Here is a 14,958-nt window from a genome sequence, read left to right as displayed (position 1 = left end):
CGCACTCCGCGGCGGCCCCACTGTGGGACGCCCCCGCCAAGACGTCCGCCTAGGGGAAGGGGGCTGCCCCTCGAGAGACGGCACTGCCGTCGGTAAGAAATGCCCTGGGGTTTGCATCAAGTGTCTTCGCGACAGCGAGTCCCCGACAGAGGCAGAGGCTCTCGCCCGACACGGCGCTGTGGGCACGGAGGGCGCCGCCGAGCTGCACAAGCCACGCGGCTGCGACAGGAGGCCTTCTGGGCGTTTCACCACGACAATGAAAACCTAAGAATTTTTGTTAAAAAAAAAAAAAAAAAGCAAAGAAAGACCCCCGCAGAAGTCCTTACGGAAGGAACAGAAGTTCAAAGACCTTCGATCTTCACGTCACGCTCGAAAGGCTCGGGGACGTGAGATGATCTGCCCAGCCGCTCAATTTAAAGGCAAATCTCAATTCATTAAAAGATTAAAGTTACCACTTCAAAATACCCAGTTTCTCTGACATCTCTGATAAACTTCACCAAATCGCATTCAAACCGAGGTTACGGTTTCGACGCACACGTAATCCCGGGCTCATTTCCTGCCTGCACGGCGACCCGCGGGCCCCAGACGGCAGGCCGGCGCAGGCAGCAGCGCATCGCGGTGTCCGTCCGCCCAGGGCCTCGCCTCCGCTCAGCAGACTTCAAAGCCCGTCTGGCGGCGCGCTGGTTTGAATTAGGGTCGCCGTGTCTCCGCAGTCCGAGCCCGGGGAGAAAGTGCCGCTCCTTCTGGATTTCATTAGGGCCACCTTTCTTATCTCTTCTTCATCTCAGGCTTGATCTCCTGAAATGCAACGTGGCAGGCAACGGGCCTGGGGAACAAGGTGCTGCCCCCGAGGCGCACACTGTCCCGGGGCCCCCCCGGCAAGGGGGGAGAAGCGCAGAAGGAAGGGGAAAGCGGATCCTGACCCTTCTTCCCCCAGCGATCGATGCCCAGGGAGCCATACATTGTAAACTTCAAAGCACTATTTTACATTAAAATCAATAAAAAAATAAAAAAATAAAAAGCAACCCAACCCTGAAACAATTTTCCCTTTCAAAGGAGCTATTTAAGCTCTGCAAAGTTCATTTGATAAGGTATCATCGTGTATACACTTGGCAGAGGATGAAAACAGAACGTCAACAGCAACTCAGAGGAAGGGTTCATCTTAAAGGCTGGCCCGGGGCGGGACCAGGGGCCGGGGGACTAGGGTGGGCGGGGAGGGCAGGGGGGCTGGGGGGCCAGGGAGGGGCGGGGGACTGGGCTGGGGACCAGGGGCGGGGGTTGGGGACTGGGCTGGGGACCAGGGGCAGGGGACTGGGGACCAGGGAGGGGGCCAAGGGTCGGGGGACTAGGGTGGGCGGGGAGGGCAGGGGGGCTGGGGGGCAGGGAGGGGCGGGGGACTGGGCTGGGGACCAGGGGCGGGGGTTGGGGACTGGGCTGGGGACCAGGGGCAGGGGACTGGGGACCAGGGAGGGGGCCAAGGGTCGGGGGACTAGGGTGGGCGGGGAGGGCAGGGGTGCTGGGGGGCCAGGGAGGGGTGGGGGTTGGGGACTGGGCTGGGGACCAGGGGCAAGGGACTGGGGACCAGTGTGGGGTCCCACGGGACCAAGGGGCAGTCCCCAGGGTGGAGTCTGACCCCCGCGTGCTGGGCATCTCCATCCCAGAACCAGCACACCTGGGGGACACGGTCCCGTGGAAGCCTGGCTGCAGCGTCCCCCGCCCACCAGTCCAGCACGGGCCACCCTCTGCCCAGCCAGAACTGGCCACGGCGCGCCCAGTTCCTCCGCCCGGCAGGGCTTCCTCCTCTCACGGCAGCCGCCCAGACATTTTATTTTCCACGCAGCCCCCTAGGGCGGCCGGTTCTCAGGCGGTGGGAGGGCAACGTGGTGCTGGCCGCGGGGTGCTCCACGGACCGCATGGAGGATCCCGCTGCTGGTGCTGCACGGTTCGGATTTCGAGAAGCTGAGAGTCGACCGTGTACACCAGCAAACCTGCACATGTTGTATCTGCCTGGGGGCGTCCCTCTCCCTTAAATTAGGCGGGCAGTTGTTGGGGTTACCTCACATCTGATCAGGAGCAGGAAGACACATCGAAATTAAACCCACGAGATCAGATGGGATCCGATTTGGGGGAAAGGCGCGCAGAGAAATCCCATATGGAGGTGTTGGGCTCCGACTCGTACAGACCAGCCCACTGCCCGAGAGGCTGGCCCTGCCCCGACGTAATCAAATCTGGGCCGTAATTTCTACGAACCACCGAGCAGCTGGGGGAGGGAACTCCCGTCCACAGAGCCGCACGTGCCGCCAGACCCAACGGCCGCTCTGAGTGTGGAGACGGGCAAGGAGACGCTGTGAGGGGTCCCGAGGGGTCCCGTGGCCCGTGCAGGGTGCCCACGGCGTGGGCGGCGGCGTCTACAGCAGAAGGCTTACGGACGAGTCCGCCTAAGGAGTCGCACCCACGGGAGACGCGCACACACAGACACAGCTGCACGCCCCCACGCACGCAGCACGTGCACACGGCACAGGGTTCCACGCCTCCACGCACGCAGCCACACGCACACACTCACATATGTCCACGGAGACACATGCATCACACATACACACACCTGCACACGTGTGCTTTGTGTTTAGATCAAGCAGGGATAAAAGCACAGAGGTCAAGGAAGAGGCGGAGAGGAAAGTTCACTGGAAACCTCACGGGCTCCGATCCCTACTGTTCGGACGCGGTTTTCTGACAACGGCCAAGAAAGAGTCCGTCAGGCTCTGCCGCCGAACACCCTTCTCCCCGGGGCCCGCGTTCTGGCGAGACGGCGGGAGACGGCGGAGGCCGCCACTTAAAACGAGGCAGGAAGCCCGCGCTGCGCGCCGTCCACGTTGGGTCGTGGGAATTACTTCAGTCTGGCCCAGATCAAGGTCAAAATCACCATTTGATGACAAAGGCAAACAGCGCGCTTACGGAAAATCACGCAACGGAGCTGCGCAAGCGGGTGGACGCGGGGCAGTGGCCTCAGGACCGCGGCCATCAGGGAGGAAGGTGGTCGCTGTCGCTCGGCCTCTCAGAGAGGGTTTGTGGGGAGGAAAACGGGAGGCGAGCCGATGTTTCAGGACCGAGCGGCCGCTCTCCGTCGACACCACGTTTCTGAGCCCAGCCCGGAGCTGCTCTCCAGGGCCTCAGCCGCTCTTACCATCAAGCCCCCAGGGCGTTCCTGGTTCTCGTGAAGCCCAAGACGCCAGCTGCCAGCATGAGGTGAGGGGACAGTGCCGGAGACCCCCACCCCCCCAGCCCGAAGAACCAATGTGGGGCGGGGGGGGGGAGCACAGGAGCCCAGGGCCCCGGGTCTTCAAATCTCAGCTACGCAAACGCGCGTCTCTACGAGGTGCCGTGAGGGAGGCCGGAGGGGCCACCCCAGATGCGCCTGGGTGTGTGCGGGAAGGAGGAGCCAGGCAAGAACATCACTAAACTAGCAAGAGCTGGGGATGTGGGAGTGGAGCTGCCGACAGCTGTATACATGCCCCTGGGGCACAGGAAGCCGGGACTCTCACCTGAAGGCCGCCAGGTACTCCGCGTCTCCCATGGGGGGGTCAAGGCCACCAGTGAAAGCCATGTTGACGTTGAAGCCCACACCTGGCCCTGTGCCCACCTGTGAAGAGAGACACTCCTATCAGAGGCCCTCACCCGGAGACCGATGGGAGCACCTGACCCCGGTGGCTCCCGGGCCCTCACCCGGAGACCGATGGGAGCACCTGACCCCGGTGGATCCCGGGCCCTCACCCGGAGACCGATGGGAGCACCTGACCCCGGTGGATCCCGGGCCCTCACCCGGAGACCGATGGGAGCACCTGACCCCGGTGGGTCCCGGGCCCTCACCCGGAGACCGATGGGAGCACCTGACCCCGGTGGGTCCCGGGCCCTCACCCGGAGACCGATGGGAGCACCTGACCCCGGTGGGTCCCGGGCCCTCACCCGGAGACCGATGGGAGCACCTGACCCCGGTGGGTCCCGGGCCCTCACCCGGAGACCGATGGGAGCACCTGACCCCGGTGGCTCCCGGGCCCTCACCCGGAGACCGATGGGAGCACCTGACCCCGGTGGCACAAAGTGGGAGTCCAGTTAGGTCCCACAGCAGAGCCCGAGTGCTATGGTCTCCAGCACGTGCCCCCATCGCCCCTCACTTGCCGACATTCACAGCGGAGCGCTGTCACAGAACGCGGGGGCTCACGGCTACTCGTGGGGTGGCCGCAGGAGCAGCCCAGCGGTGTGTGCAGACGGGCAGCTCTGCACTGCAGACACCAAGAGCGGGCAGCCAGAAAGGTCTGTGACTGTCCTTCCCCACCCTCTTCCAAGAAACAAGACCCAGAGGCTGATGGACCTTTTCCCCTGGGTGTTGGGGCCCCTTTGTTCCGAGTGAGGGCCGGCTCTGCTGGGGCACCGGGTGTCACGAAGGAGGCTCTGAGCCGCCAATCCCTGTCCCATGTGTCATGACAGGTGACAGGACAGCACAAGCGCCCAAGGGACCGACCACAGGAGTGGCCTGGAGGTGTTCCGATCGTGCAAAGCAGGCCTGCAGGAGGGGGCACCCCAGGCGTCCTCACAGGCTGCCTGGATTAGAACCAGAAATCAAGTCCGGTTTTTTGTTTGAACTTCAGAGAAAAGAAAGCCCGTGTGTACACACTTGACAGGATACGGCCTGACGACGGCCTGGAATCATCCGGGGTGAAGGGGAGCACCCATGCACCGCCGCGCTCTACCCCAGAGCACCCCGCTCGGCCCCTGCGACGGCCCGCTCACCTCGTCCGGTGCCCCGCTGCCCGGGAAGAAGTTGCCGTCGTCGTAGCGGTGAAGGGAGATGTACAGGACGTTCGGGTCGTTGTAGAAGGCCTGCTGGGTCCCATTTCCGTGGTGCACGTCCTGGGAGAGCAGGGACAGCCGGGTCAGCACCGGCAGGCCCTCGGGGCTCCCTGCCTAGCCACGCGCCCCCAGCAGGGCCAGGGGAGGGCAGGGCCGAGGGGGCAGAGAGAAGAGGCCCGGGTGCGTCCCAGGCGGCTTCCTCGCCATCGGCCCCACGGCCACGGCCGCTCCCGGCAGAGGAAGGGGCTGGCGTTTGAGCCCTACCCCGAGGCCACGACCGTTCCAGACAAAACCATCTGACCACCTTCTTGCCCCTGCCACGTCTGTGAGAAGCGAGCCGGCCACAGCTGCCCGTTGTCGAGCACACGGGAGGTGCCAGCTCTGCGCCCGACCCTGCGGTGTGGCGGGAGACCGTCGCTCGGGCTGGGGCGACAGGTGCGCACACGGCACGGGGTTCCAGGCCCCAGGCTCCAACGACAAACTGCTCATCCTAATGACCGTGCCCACACGTTAAAGGCCCCACAGTGGGGCAGCGGGGCTTCCACGAGGCGCGAGGCCACGCACGGCCCGGGCCGGGGCAGGAGCGGGCCCCCGGGACAGGCAGCCCGCCTCACACAGCGGGCGCACGGGGGCTGCGTGCAAGGTAGTGATCTTCACACCCTGGGAACTGCTCGGTACCTGGGTCATTTGTAAAAGTCATCTACGCTCATTGGAGACGACGTGGCAGGCCAGCTATAAACAAGGAGGTGCAAGGACAGACACCCGATCCCACCAACCAGGAAGCCTCCACGGCTGGGGAGACACACCCCGCGACTCTCGGGACGCGTGCTCTCCGTGACCGAGGCAGCCCCGCATGCGCCTGTGCCGTTTAGAGGGGCGCGGGGAGCCCGGGGTAAGTGGCCCTGTGACCGCCGACTCTCTCTGGGTGCTCTGGCTGCCCCCGGGGGGTGGACTCAGGAGCTGTGAGTCACGTGGCCATGAACTGAGCCACGCGGGACGCCTCGACAGCACGGCTAGGTGCTCCCTCGGGAGGAGCTGAAGCCCGGCTCCTGGGGACAGAGGCACGGGCGCGCTGCGGGCCGACCCTGGGCGGTTTTCCCTGGTGCCCCCAGGCCTCAGCCGTCAGGCCCCGGGACCGGCGTGCAGCACGGGGAGCCTACTGGGTGGCTGGGCTGTGTCTGCGGGTTCCTTTCCCAAATGGAGAAGGGCCCCGCGGTACACACGGTAACCCTCCCGGGGCATCTGCTCCTCCTTCCCCGGGGAGCAGTTATTAAATAAATCATCAGCACCAAGTGGAAAAGGGAGGAAGAAGCTGCGTGACTGGTTTTGGAGTTCAGACCCCACACGTAGCATTTCTGAACCTGAGGTCACCCTCCTGGGGCCGTGAGAAGCGACACCGCGTGGGAGTGTGGGAGGGAGGCTCCGCCGGCACGGGGTGTCGCAGGCCCAAGCGGGAAGGCGTTTTGCCAGGGGGGGCCTGAGACAGGCGGCGCCACGTGGGCTGTGGGGGAGCCGCCCATGCCCGCCGGTGGACGCGGGAGGTCGAGGCTGCCCCCCAACCCGCCTCTGACGAGGTCTGAGGACCCTCCTCCGACTGCTGCCCTGAACCACACTTCTGGACGTTTCAGGGACCCGGCTGACGGCAGCTCGTGACAGGTGTGAGCTTTTATCTTCTGGTTTGAGGTAGTTTCCAGAAAGGTCGGGTGCCCGAATCCAACGTCAGTGGAGGCGTTGTGCCCGCCCTGCTCTGCACACGGGACGCGGCCCGCTCGGGGCGCGCGTGGGCCCCCAGCCCCCCCGGGGACGGCCCCACTTACCCAGTCCACTATGAGGGTCTTGCTCACGTCCAGCCGCTGCTGGAGAAGCTTGGCTGCGATGGCCACAGAATTAAAGTAGCAGAAGCCCCTGCAGTGAGAGGAGAGAGGGGAAAACACGGTTCCCACCGGTCCTCACACGGAAGCGCCTGCAGCCCCGTGGGGTTCGGGGCGGAGAATGCACGGCTGCCTCGACCGACCGACGCCACCGACCCACAGACAGGCCCCCCACGGCCGCCGCCGTGCCCCGAGGCGAGACATCCGTTCCCGGAGCGCCCGGCAGCCGCACACTGCCCTGCCTCCCGGGGCCGTGCTCCCTGCGCACGAGGTCACCTGTGTGACCTGCTACTGCTCATCTGTCCACGCTCAGACGTGTGACAGTCATGCACACTCGCCCCCCAGAGTCTCCTTCAAGAGGCGCAGAAGCCCGCTAACAACGTGATTCACGTGTAACCAAAAGTCCTCTAACTGACGTCCCCTTTGCCTGAATTACCACAAAAACAGGGAAATCTGGGCGGCTTTGTGTCGGGAATGCGGGCGAGCAACCTGCAAGCCCCCCGACGGCGGGAGGCACGGGCTGGGGAGCCGGCACCCGGAGCGGCGAGCGCACACGCATCCAAACGCCCCCAACAGCCTCTGTGCTCCATCGTGGCCCGTTTGGGTTCACGCCCCAGGACGGCCAACGGCTTAGGTTCCAAGTGGAAAAGTGCCTTCAGGGGAAGGAACCACGCGGGATCCTGCTCCTGACAGCATGGAGGGTTGTGGGTCGTGGCGTCCCCGAGCCCGGCGGTTTCTGGGGAACGGGGCCACCGTCTAACGGAGGCTGCTGTCGGGAGCTTGCAGCCACTGCCCCCTCCCCGGGCACGACGTTCCTGTCTCAAGCCGCGGTCTGACGCCCTCACGCCGGGCTTTAGGGGACAGAGGGCTCCTGCTCGCCTGTGAGCCACAGCCCAGGCTCCCTCGGGAGCGCAGGCTCAGCCTGTGGTTCCCCGGCCTGGTCCTAGCTGCTCCTGCACAGGCTCCGCTGTCACCTCCCTGCACTTCCTGGCTTCCCAGCCGTGCTCCGTCCGCACGGTCCTTGGGACAGCCCAGATGTCACCTCTCCTACCTCTACCAGCAGCAGCAACGGCCCTTCCTGTCCCCAGAGCTCAGGACACCTGCTCTCCCACGGTGCCCGTCCTGCTGCCTGACTGGTTTCCCAGGTCCCACGAGAAGGCACGTCTAGAGGCACCGGGGTGGCTCAGAGGTTGAGCGCCTGCCTTTGGCCCAGGGCATGACCCCGAGGTCCTGGGATTGAGTCCTCCTGCCTCTGTCTCTGCCTCTCTCTCTGTGTCTCTCATAAATAAATACATAAAATTAAAAAAAAAAAAAACAGAGAAGGCACGTGCAACCCACCCCCAGGCACCCAGGCCCACAGTCATTCCCTGGCAATCTGCGAGCCACACTTGCTAGCTCGGCCAGCTCCTCGGATGTGTGCATGGTCAGGGGTACCCAAAGCCCCAAACGGGGTCCAGACGGCTGGTCCCTGGGGTCACAACCTTGAGATGTCGGCCTCATCCGTACCAAACCATAAGCAGGTCAGCTGAAGGGCCACATGTGAGGTGACCTGAGGCATTTGGTCAGAATGTTCTAGAACAGTGAAGTGCTCCGTGAACTCCGTCTGGTGCAATGTAAGTCCCCACCCAACTGCTTACAGCAGAGCGAGGGACGAGAACCTCTGGACTGACGTCTGCGGGTTCCTTTCCCTCGGCCCACGGTTCGATCCATCACCTGGCCGCAGCCCGTCTGCAAGGTCACCCGCGTGGCTCGGGGCTGCACCAGCTACCTGGGGCCGTGTCTGCGCTCGGGTGCAGCCCAGCCCTTCCAGAACAGGGATCAGAGAGCGCCACAGCCCGCCCGTCGCGGCCGCGTGTCTACTCACATGGGCGTGCTCTCCTCCGCGTGATGTCCTGGAGGGCGGACCACGGCAAAGCCGTTCTGCGCACGACGCCGGACAGGGGAGGGGGCGGAGAAACAGGGAGGAAGAGAGGAAGAGGGTTCACGTCAGTGAGAACGTGAGCACCGCCCGCACCGCCGGCGGGCTCCGGCTGCCCGCGAGGGCACAGACCCGCACATCTGGGTCACGGACACGGGACGGGCCCTAGGGCTGGCTGTCGGCACCTCAGCGACGCCTGGGGCCCTGCTTTGAAGAGGTCCTCTGGCGCTCACGGTTACTGGGTAAGACGCGAATTTGTCCCTGATGGTTTATCTTTGCTGGAGCTGCTTAGCTCAGGGACCTGGCAGGAGAGGACGGGCTCCCTGGGCCCCCTCTGCTCAACACCAGTGTCCCCAGGAAGCCACCTGACGGGTACCCTGGGTGCAGAGAGGTGCAAGAGGCTCACCCCAGGGGCTCCAGCCTGGGTCCGGCCTTAATGGAAGCATCTCAGCTCCCAGGGGTGGGGGGGGTGGGCATCGCAGAAATGAGCCACCCACTACTTGGAAGCAGCAGCCCCGCCCCTGAGTCACTTAGGCTTGGACGAGCCGTCTGTAAACCGCTCTGTAGCCTCAGAAACAAAAAAGGACTTAAATGGGCAGCTCGCGTCTGGCCTGCGGGAAGCTGTGGGGTCACGGCTGGGAACAGCGCCCCAGGGCTGGTGGGCCGGCAGTGATGACGGGGCTGGGGCGGCGGAGCTCAGCCTGCTGCAGGGACAGCTCCGGACGGACAGGGTGATGGGCACACTGATGGGGGCCCCTACCCCTGGCACTCTCGATGCCGCAGGACCAGCCTGTCCCCGCACAGCGGGCCCGGGAGGGCAGGCTGCGACCCCTGGGGTCCCCGTGCCCAGGGGGCCTGTTCTCCTAATCCTAACACTCGCTTCGCGTTTCTCGCTGTGCTGACAGCCGTACCACGGTGCAGGGCGGTGCGGTGCCTGCCCGTGCCGGGGAGAGGTCGGCAGTGCCAGGAAAAGGGCGCTCGGTGGGCGTCCCCGCCACACATGTGCAGCGGACAGGCTCCCAAGAACGTGTGACGATGCAGTAACATTTATGGCTCTCCCTAGATCCCTGGCCCTGAACGCGCGCCTCCTAACAGCTCGTGTGAGCAAAGGGGAGGGACGGGCAAGTGCACGTGGGGCCAGCCCACGGGCGGTGTGGTCAGGGGCAAGACTTGAGCCTTCGGGTGAGGACGAGAAGTTCGGCGGACGCGCACCCTGAGCTCCCCCCGCACTCGGAGGGCCTTCCTGGTGAGGTGCGCGCCGGTATTAACGGTCTCAAAAATCAGCGATGCCCTAGATAGCGCGTTCCAGACTCGGTGGAGATGCTGGAAGATCTACACGATTCAAGGAGCCCGAGTTCCCAAACGAGGAGCACCCTGTGTTGCAGAAGCCAGTTGTGGAGAGGCCCCGCTCAGCCTGCCACGCCAGCGGGCTTCCGTGAGAGAAGGAAGGGCTCCCTGCCGCGGATTCGGGGTCCACGCGGCCACTAACCTTCGAGAAGCCGCACGCGTGGGACTGCGGTGGAGCCTCAGAGCAGAATCCCCACAATTACCCGAGAAAGCTGCGCACACGCACGCCCTTTGCCCAGTTCTAGATCCGGTGTCAGGCCGGGTCCCTCTACGCGCTTCTACCAAAGGGTCGCCAGAGACGGAGGCAGCAGCGGGTCGGGGTCGGCGGCTCGTCTACTAAGACCTGGACGCCGCTATTACGTCCACGTTAACGAGTGTGTTTTTAAGAACCTGGGTCTGGTCTTCATCTCCAGCGTGGCCCGTGGGGAGGACACCCTCGCACACGAGAGCTCCTGGGCCGTCCAACCGTGGGGACAACCAACCCTGGGGGCCCCTGCACCACCGCGTGTGTTACCAGCGCCGGCGACGCTGCCGTGGATCAGCAGGGACTCTCCCCAGGCACCGTCCCCTGGTGCAGAGGGGCCCCAGGGCGCTGAGCCCCACCCGCGCCCCCAGGAGAGCCCCGTTTCTGCAGGGTCCCCACCGACCTTCAGCTCCCCGGTGGCCACCTTGAAGACCAGCTCCACCACGCAGCCCACGGCCAGGCGCGCCGCCCCCGACGAGTGCACCTCGTTCCATATGGTGTCGCTGTCCACCTGTGGAGACAGGGGCCCTGCGTGAGGCTGAGGCGATGTCTCGGGGGCGTCACCCCTGCGCCCCACACCTGCGGGGGCCGTGCGGGGGTCGGGGGGTCTGCGAGGCCTGTGGGCTCTGCCTCCGAAATCCCAGCCCGGAGCCCCTCGCCTCTTTTACTAATGATACGACACACACAACTCACATTCGGGCGTTTTTGTTTGTTTGTTTGTTTTTAAGATACGCCAACGATTTCTAAATAGGGAAAGAACCGTAGATGCAGCAGGGAGGAGGCGTGTGCGACGTCAGCCCCTCCCGAGGTGCCACTGCTTTCCTCCGCTGCTCGGATGTGCTCAGGCTCAGGGCGACCGTGTCACCGTCACCAGGCTCCTTGCTGGTTAGGTTTCACCGCGAGCCCAGGGGAGCGACAGTAACGGCCGCAGGATGAGGCCTAAGGGTGGGAATCAGAGGTCTCTCCACAGGACGACTTGCCTTTGTGCAGCGTGGGAGCGGGGAGCCCTCCCTCGGGGCCACGCACCGCTCTGCCCGGGTCTCTGTTCCACCTCAAACAGGAAAATGTGTGTGGCACGAACACGTTCGGGTAACTTCTGCTTGTGTGCTGGTTTATCTGGTTACGTAGGCACCTTAGATCTTTTTTTTTTTTTTTTTTTTTCCTATAGCTCTGGCCAATGTGGGCATTAGAGAAGACCAAGAAATTTCGGCAGCCAGCTCTGCAGGTCAGCTGGAACGGCATCGGAGGGACCAGATGGAGCACGCAGCCCCCGGTGCCAGGCCAGGGCATCTGGGCACCATCACGCTCACGCGCCCGCCCTGCCCTCGGTGGGGGTGCACGCAGCCTAGCGAAGGTTCTGAGGCGCTGGGCATCTGCAGCCCGGTCACCTGTAGCGCAGCGTCGGCCAAGCGTACGTGAGAGCCGCTGCTTCCCGTATCAACCTCCTCCGAGCGCTGAATGCTTTGGGAGTCCAGGGACGGAGGCCGGGCAGCGGCACGCGGAGGTGCCCACCCAGGCCCCTGCCCACCTGACGGAGACGCCGATCATTACGTGGGGCGGATGGATTTCCTGCAGTGAACTCTTGAAGCTTCATCTTCAAAGCAAGATGATTGAAAATACATTTACGAGGGGTTCAAGCCGTTTCCGGAGGAGTGTTGCTCTGTGAGGGCTGTTCTTTCCAATGACCAAACCTCTGTGTTCTTTAAATAGCTTCCAAATGTCCAGAGAGCGCTGTGCGCTTTGCCGACTCTCCGCGGCATTAATATTCAACGTTCAAAGGCCGGCTGCTGTTGTAAATAATACTGTGCTGCTCTTCGCGGAAGCGGCCGTTCAAACGGCACGGTCCTGGGCCGGCTCCTTCGCCGCAGAGCCCACTCCCGAAAATCGAAGGGGACAGTCCCCGAGCGAGAGTGGCGGACGGAGCCCGGCAGCTCCTGCGCCTTCCGCGAGGGTGAGGATGTCCGGGGCAGGTGCGCCAGAGGCCGCTCCCCTGAGGACCGCTCGGATTAGTTCTCCCTAGGAGGTGCGGATTTGGGTCTTGTGCCTGAACCAGGGCCGGGAGGGAGGATGGACGGCGCTCCGGACGCTTCGCCAGGTCTCTGTGTGGGCACAAGAGGCCCCGTGATGTCCTGCCCAGACTGAGGGACAGGGTGTGCGGCTGCCACTGTGCTCAGAGAGCCCAACGCAACCTCCCGCTGCTTCGGGGCCTGAGTCCTCCAGCGCCCCACGGGGACCAGACCAGCCTGGGATGGTTCCAGGATCCCCGGGCCCTGCCGAGGGGCAGGTGGTAGGACATTCACTGAGGCAGGAGTGGCAGCCACAGCAGACAGCAGAAGGCCTGCTCTGCTTTCTTACAGGAACGAGCCGAGGAAGACGTGGAGGACGCTTCCTGCAGGGATTCAAGGCTTGTGCTGGGGAAGGGGTGGCCAGTTGTGGGCACATCACGGCCCCGGGGAGCCATGCAGCTGGGGGCACAGCCCTAGGGCACCAAGGGCACTGAGGGCCAGCGAGGGGTGGAGGGGGATCCAGCCCACACCAGGTCCCCTCGAGGGGAAATGGGATCATCAGGAGGTGAGCAAAGCACAAGTCGCTTTGAACAAAGGTTACGGGGGCTCCAAGCCTCTCCTGAGCACAGTTAAGGAGACAGGAGCTGGCGCGTGACCTTAACACACCATCACACACCCTGAATGTTAAGTCGGACTTTCAGGAGAGGCGCAGCAGCCTCCTGCCTGCGTCATCGCCACAGCGCCCACGCTCCCACCCACACTCTGGCTCCTGAGGTCTCCTTTGCATTCCTGACCCCCGAGGGGTGGCCCCTGCACGGGTGACATGGAGCCCACAGGAGCAACGTGCGCCTCCGCCCTCCCGGGAGAGAGGTGATCCTGGCACAGCATCCAGAGAGAACCACCCCGGAACCCGCCACGGCTCACGCTCCCTCTCGCCCCCACTTCGACCTGGTGGGATTTTGCACGGCTCCCCGCTCTGGAGGCCTGCGTGCCTGGACGTGAAGGTGGGTGCTGGCCAGCCTGCGGGGGCTCGGATCTGGACGCACACTCGGGTGGGGCGGGGGGGGGGGGCTGCCTGGCTCCAGGCCCCGGGCCCGACTGCAGCTTTCATTTGCAAATCTTAAATCCTGCCTCGCACAGCACGCTGGCTGCAGGGCAGCCCAATCCAAGCCTTTTCAAGTCTGGCCAAAAATTTGCCCCGAATTAAGAGATTGCAGCCTACTTACAATACAAAATAAAATAACTCTAGGGGGCTTGGTGGTGGTATGAGTAAATGCCGTTTATTCTCTTTCTGATGGGATAATTTTCAAAGCAGCGAGTTTTGTAAAGACTCAGGAAGAAAACAATTTTGTTTCATTTCCATAACAGAATCCAGACCTCGAGCTTCACCCTGCGATCTGTAATTAGGCACACACTCTGCCGCCGCGCAGCTCCGGGCCGGGCGGCTTTGTGGTCCACGTGTCTGTCCGGCCTCGCTAGCGCCGGGGCCTGGAACCCCGAGGCCGCAGGTCCCCGGGACGACGCAGGGACTTGCCTTCGGGGCCCGGGGCCTGCTCTCGCCGCACCCCGCCCCCATCCCAGGCGACAGGAGCCGGGGAGCTCGGGCTGCGGACACCTGACGGTGGCCGGCCAGACCGCGGGGTCCTTCCCGGCTCAGCATCCCCCCAGGGGCCGGGTGGGCCGCCTCTCCTCGTGTCTACCGGGCGCTGTTGCTCCTGGAAGAGCAGCGAACCCCCCCCCCCCCACCCCGGGCTGGCGGCTTTGCACGCTGCACGTGGCCGGTGAACACCGCGCTCCCCGTCCTCGGCCTCACCTGGGGGTTCGGGCCGGCAGAGGGCACTTGCTCTACCGCGTGACGGAGGCACAGCCCGAGTGGAGCGGGCTCTTCCCCGCAGGTGAGGAGGGGCCAGCGACCCGCACACCAGAGGGTTCCCCGAGGCGGGCGCCCGACAGCCCTCCTGGAGGAGGCGGCCCCAGCCTGGCCCCTGGGCCTCTGAACCACACGTGCTGCGCGGGCAGCCCCGCCCGTCGGGCCCCGTTTATGGAAAACACCTGGCAGCAATTATCCCCTCGGCGGAAAACAGGGCAGCGATGTCTGCGGCCACCGGGACCGAGAACAAACAGGACATTATTTACACATTAAAGCAGTACTTACCCCGACACCACCGCAGGGCAGCCTGACAAACACCGACGTTAGCGAGCCTGCGGGGAGAAGGACAGCGGAGGTCAGGGGGCAAGGTCACGGGCGCCCCGCCTGCACGGAGCCCAGGACGGGGGCCTGGGCACAGGGTGCGAGCGGTGCCCGGCACTCGGGGGACACACACCATATCCATGCACCAAGGAGCAAAGTGGTTCCACAACGGGTCACCGTGTGGCCCAGGCTGCGTGGGGACAGCTCCCGTGGAGTGATGCGGACGTCTGCAGGAGCAGCCAGTGCTCTGGGGTGTGGGGGGCACCCGGGAGGGGGGCTCCTTCCAGCCTGAGCTCACGGGCATCACACACGACCACAACCACAGGGGCTGTGTCCTGAGCTAATCTCGCTGTTGACAGCCCGACCCGCTTCTCAGTGAGCTTCCCTGCGGCCCTCAGGCTCCCAGGTTCTGGGGCTCTGGCCGCCCTCCCCCGTGGGAAACGGCGATAGGCCCCGAATTCAACACCTGCGGTGCGCCCTTTAGACGCGGAGGGATCTCGTGGGGACGTGAACAGCGACAGCCCCCTCCCCATTTA

At 64.3% G+C, this 14,958-nt stretch overlaps 1 protein-coding gene across 6 annotated transcripts in view; it reads right to left on the bottom strand.

Annotated features, from left to right (window-relative positions):
* The window catches only part of HDAC4 (histone deacetylase 4), a 276,590-nt gene that overhangs the window by 19,110 nt on the left and 242,522 nt on the right, over nucleotides 1–14,958 (bottom strand). For all 6 annotated transcript variants that reach the window (XM_055300503.1, XM_055300499.1, XM_055300505.1 and 3 more), the window contains 6 exons: nucleotides 14,387–14,433; nucleotides 10,629–10,736; nucleotides 8,581–8,636; nucleotides 6,663–6,750; nucleotides 4,786–4,905; nucleotides 3,540–3,637 (listed from right to left, as the gene is read on the bottom strand). In XM_055300503.1, coding sequence (XP_055156478.1) covers nucleotides 3,540–3,637; nucleotides 4,786–4,905; nucleotides 6,663–6,750; nucleotides 8,581–8,636; nucleotides 10,629–10,736; nucleotides 14,387–14,433 — 517 coding nt within the window. The remainder of the gene's footprint in view (nucleotides 1–3,539; nucleotides 3,638–4,785; nucleotides 4,906–6,662; nucleotides 6,751–8,580; nucleotides 8,637–10,628; nucleotides 10,737–14,386; nucleotides 14,434–14,958) is intronic.

The sequence above is a fragment of the Nyctereutes procyonoides genome, unplaced genomic scaffold, assembly GCF_905146905.1.
Source record: "Nyctereutes procyonoides isolate TBG_1078 unplaced genomic scaffold, NYPRO_anot_genome, whole genome shotgun sequence".
NCBI classification, from domain to species: domain Eukaryota; kingdom Metazoa; phylum Chordata; class Mammalia; order Carnivora; family Canidae; genus Nyctereutes; species Nyctereutes procyonoides.
This window is presented reverse-complemented; position numbering and strand designations above follow the sequence as displayed.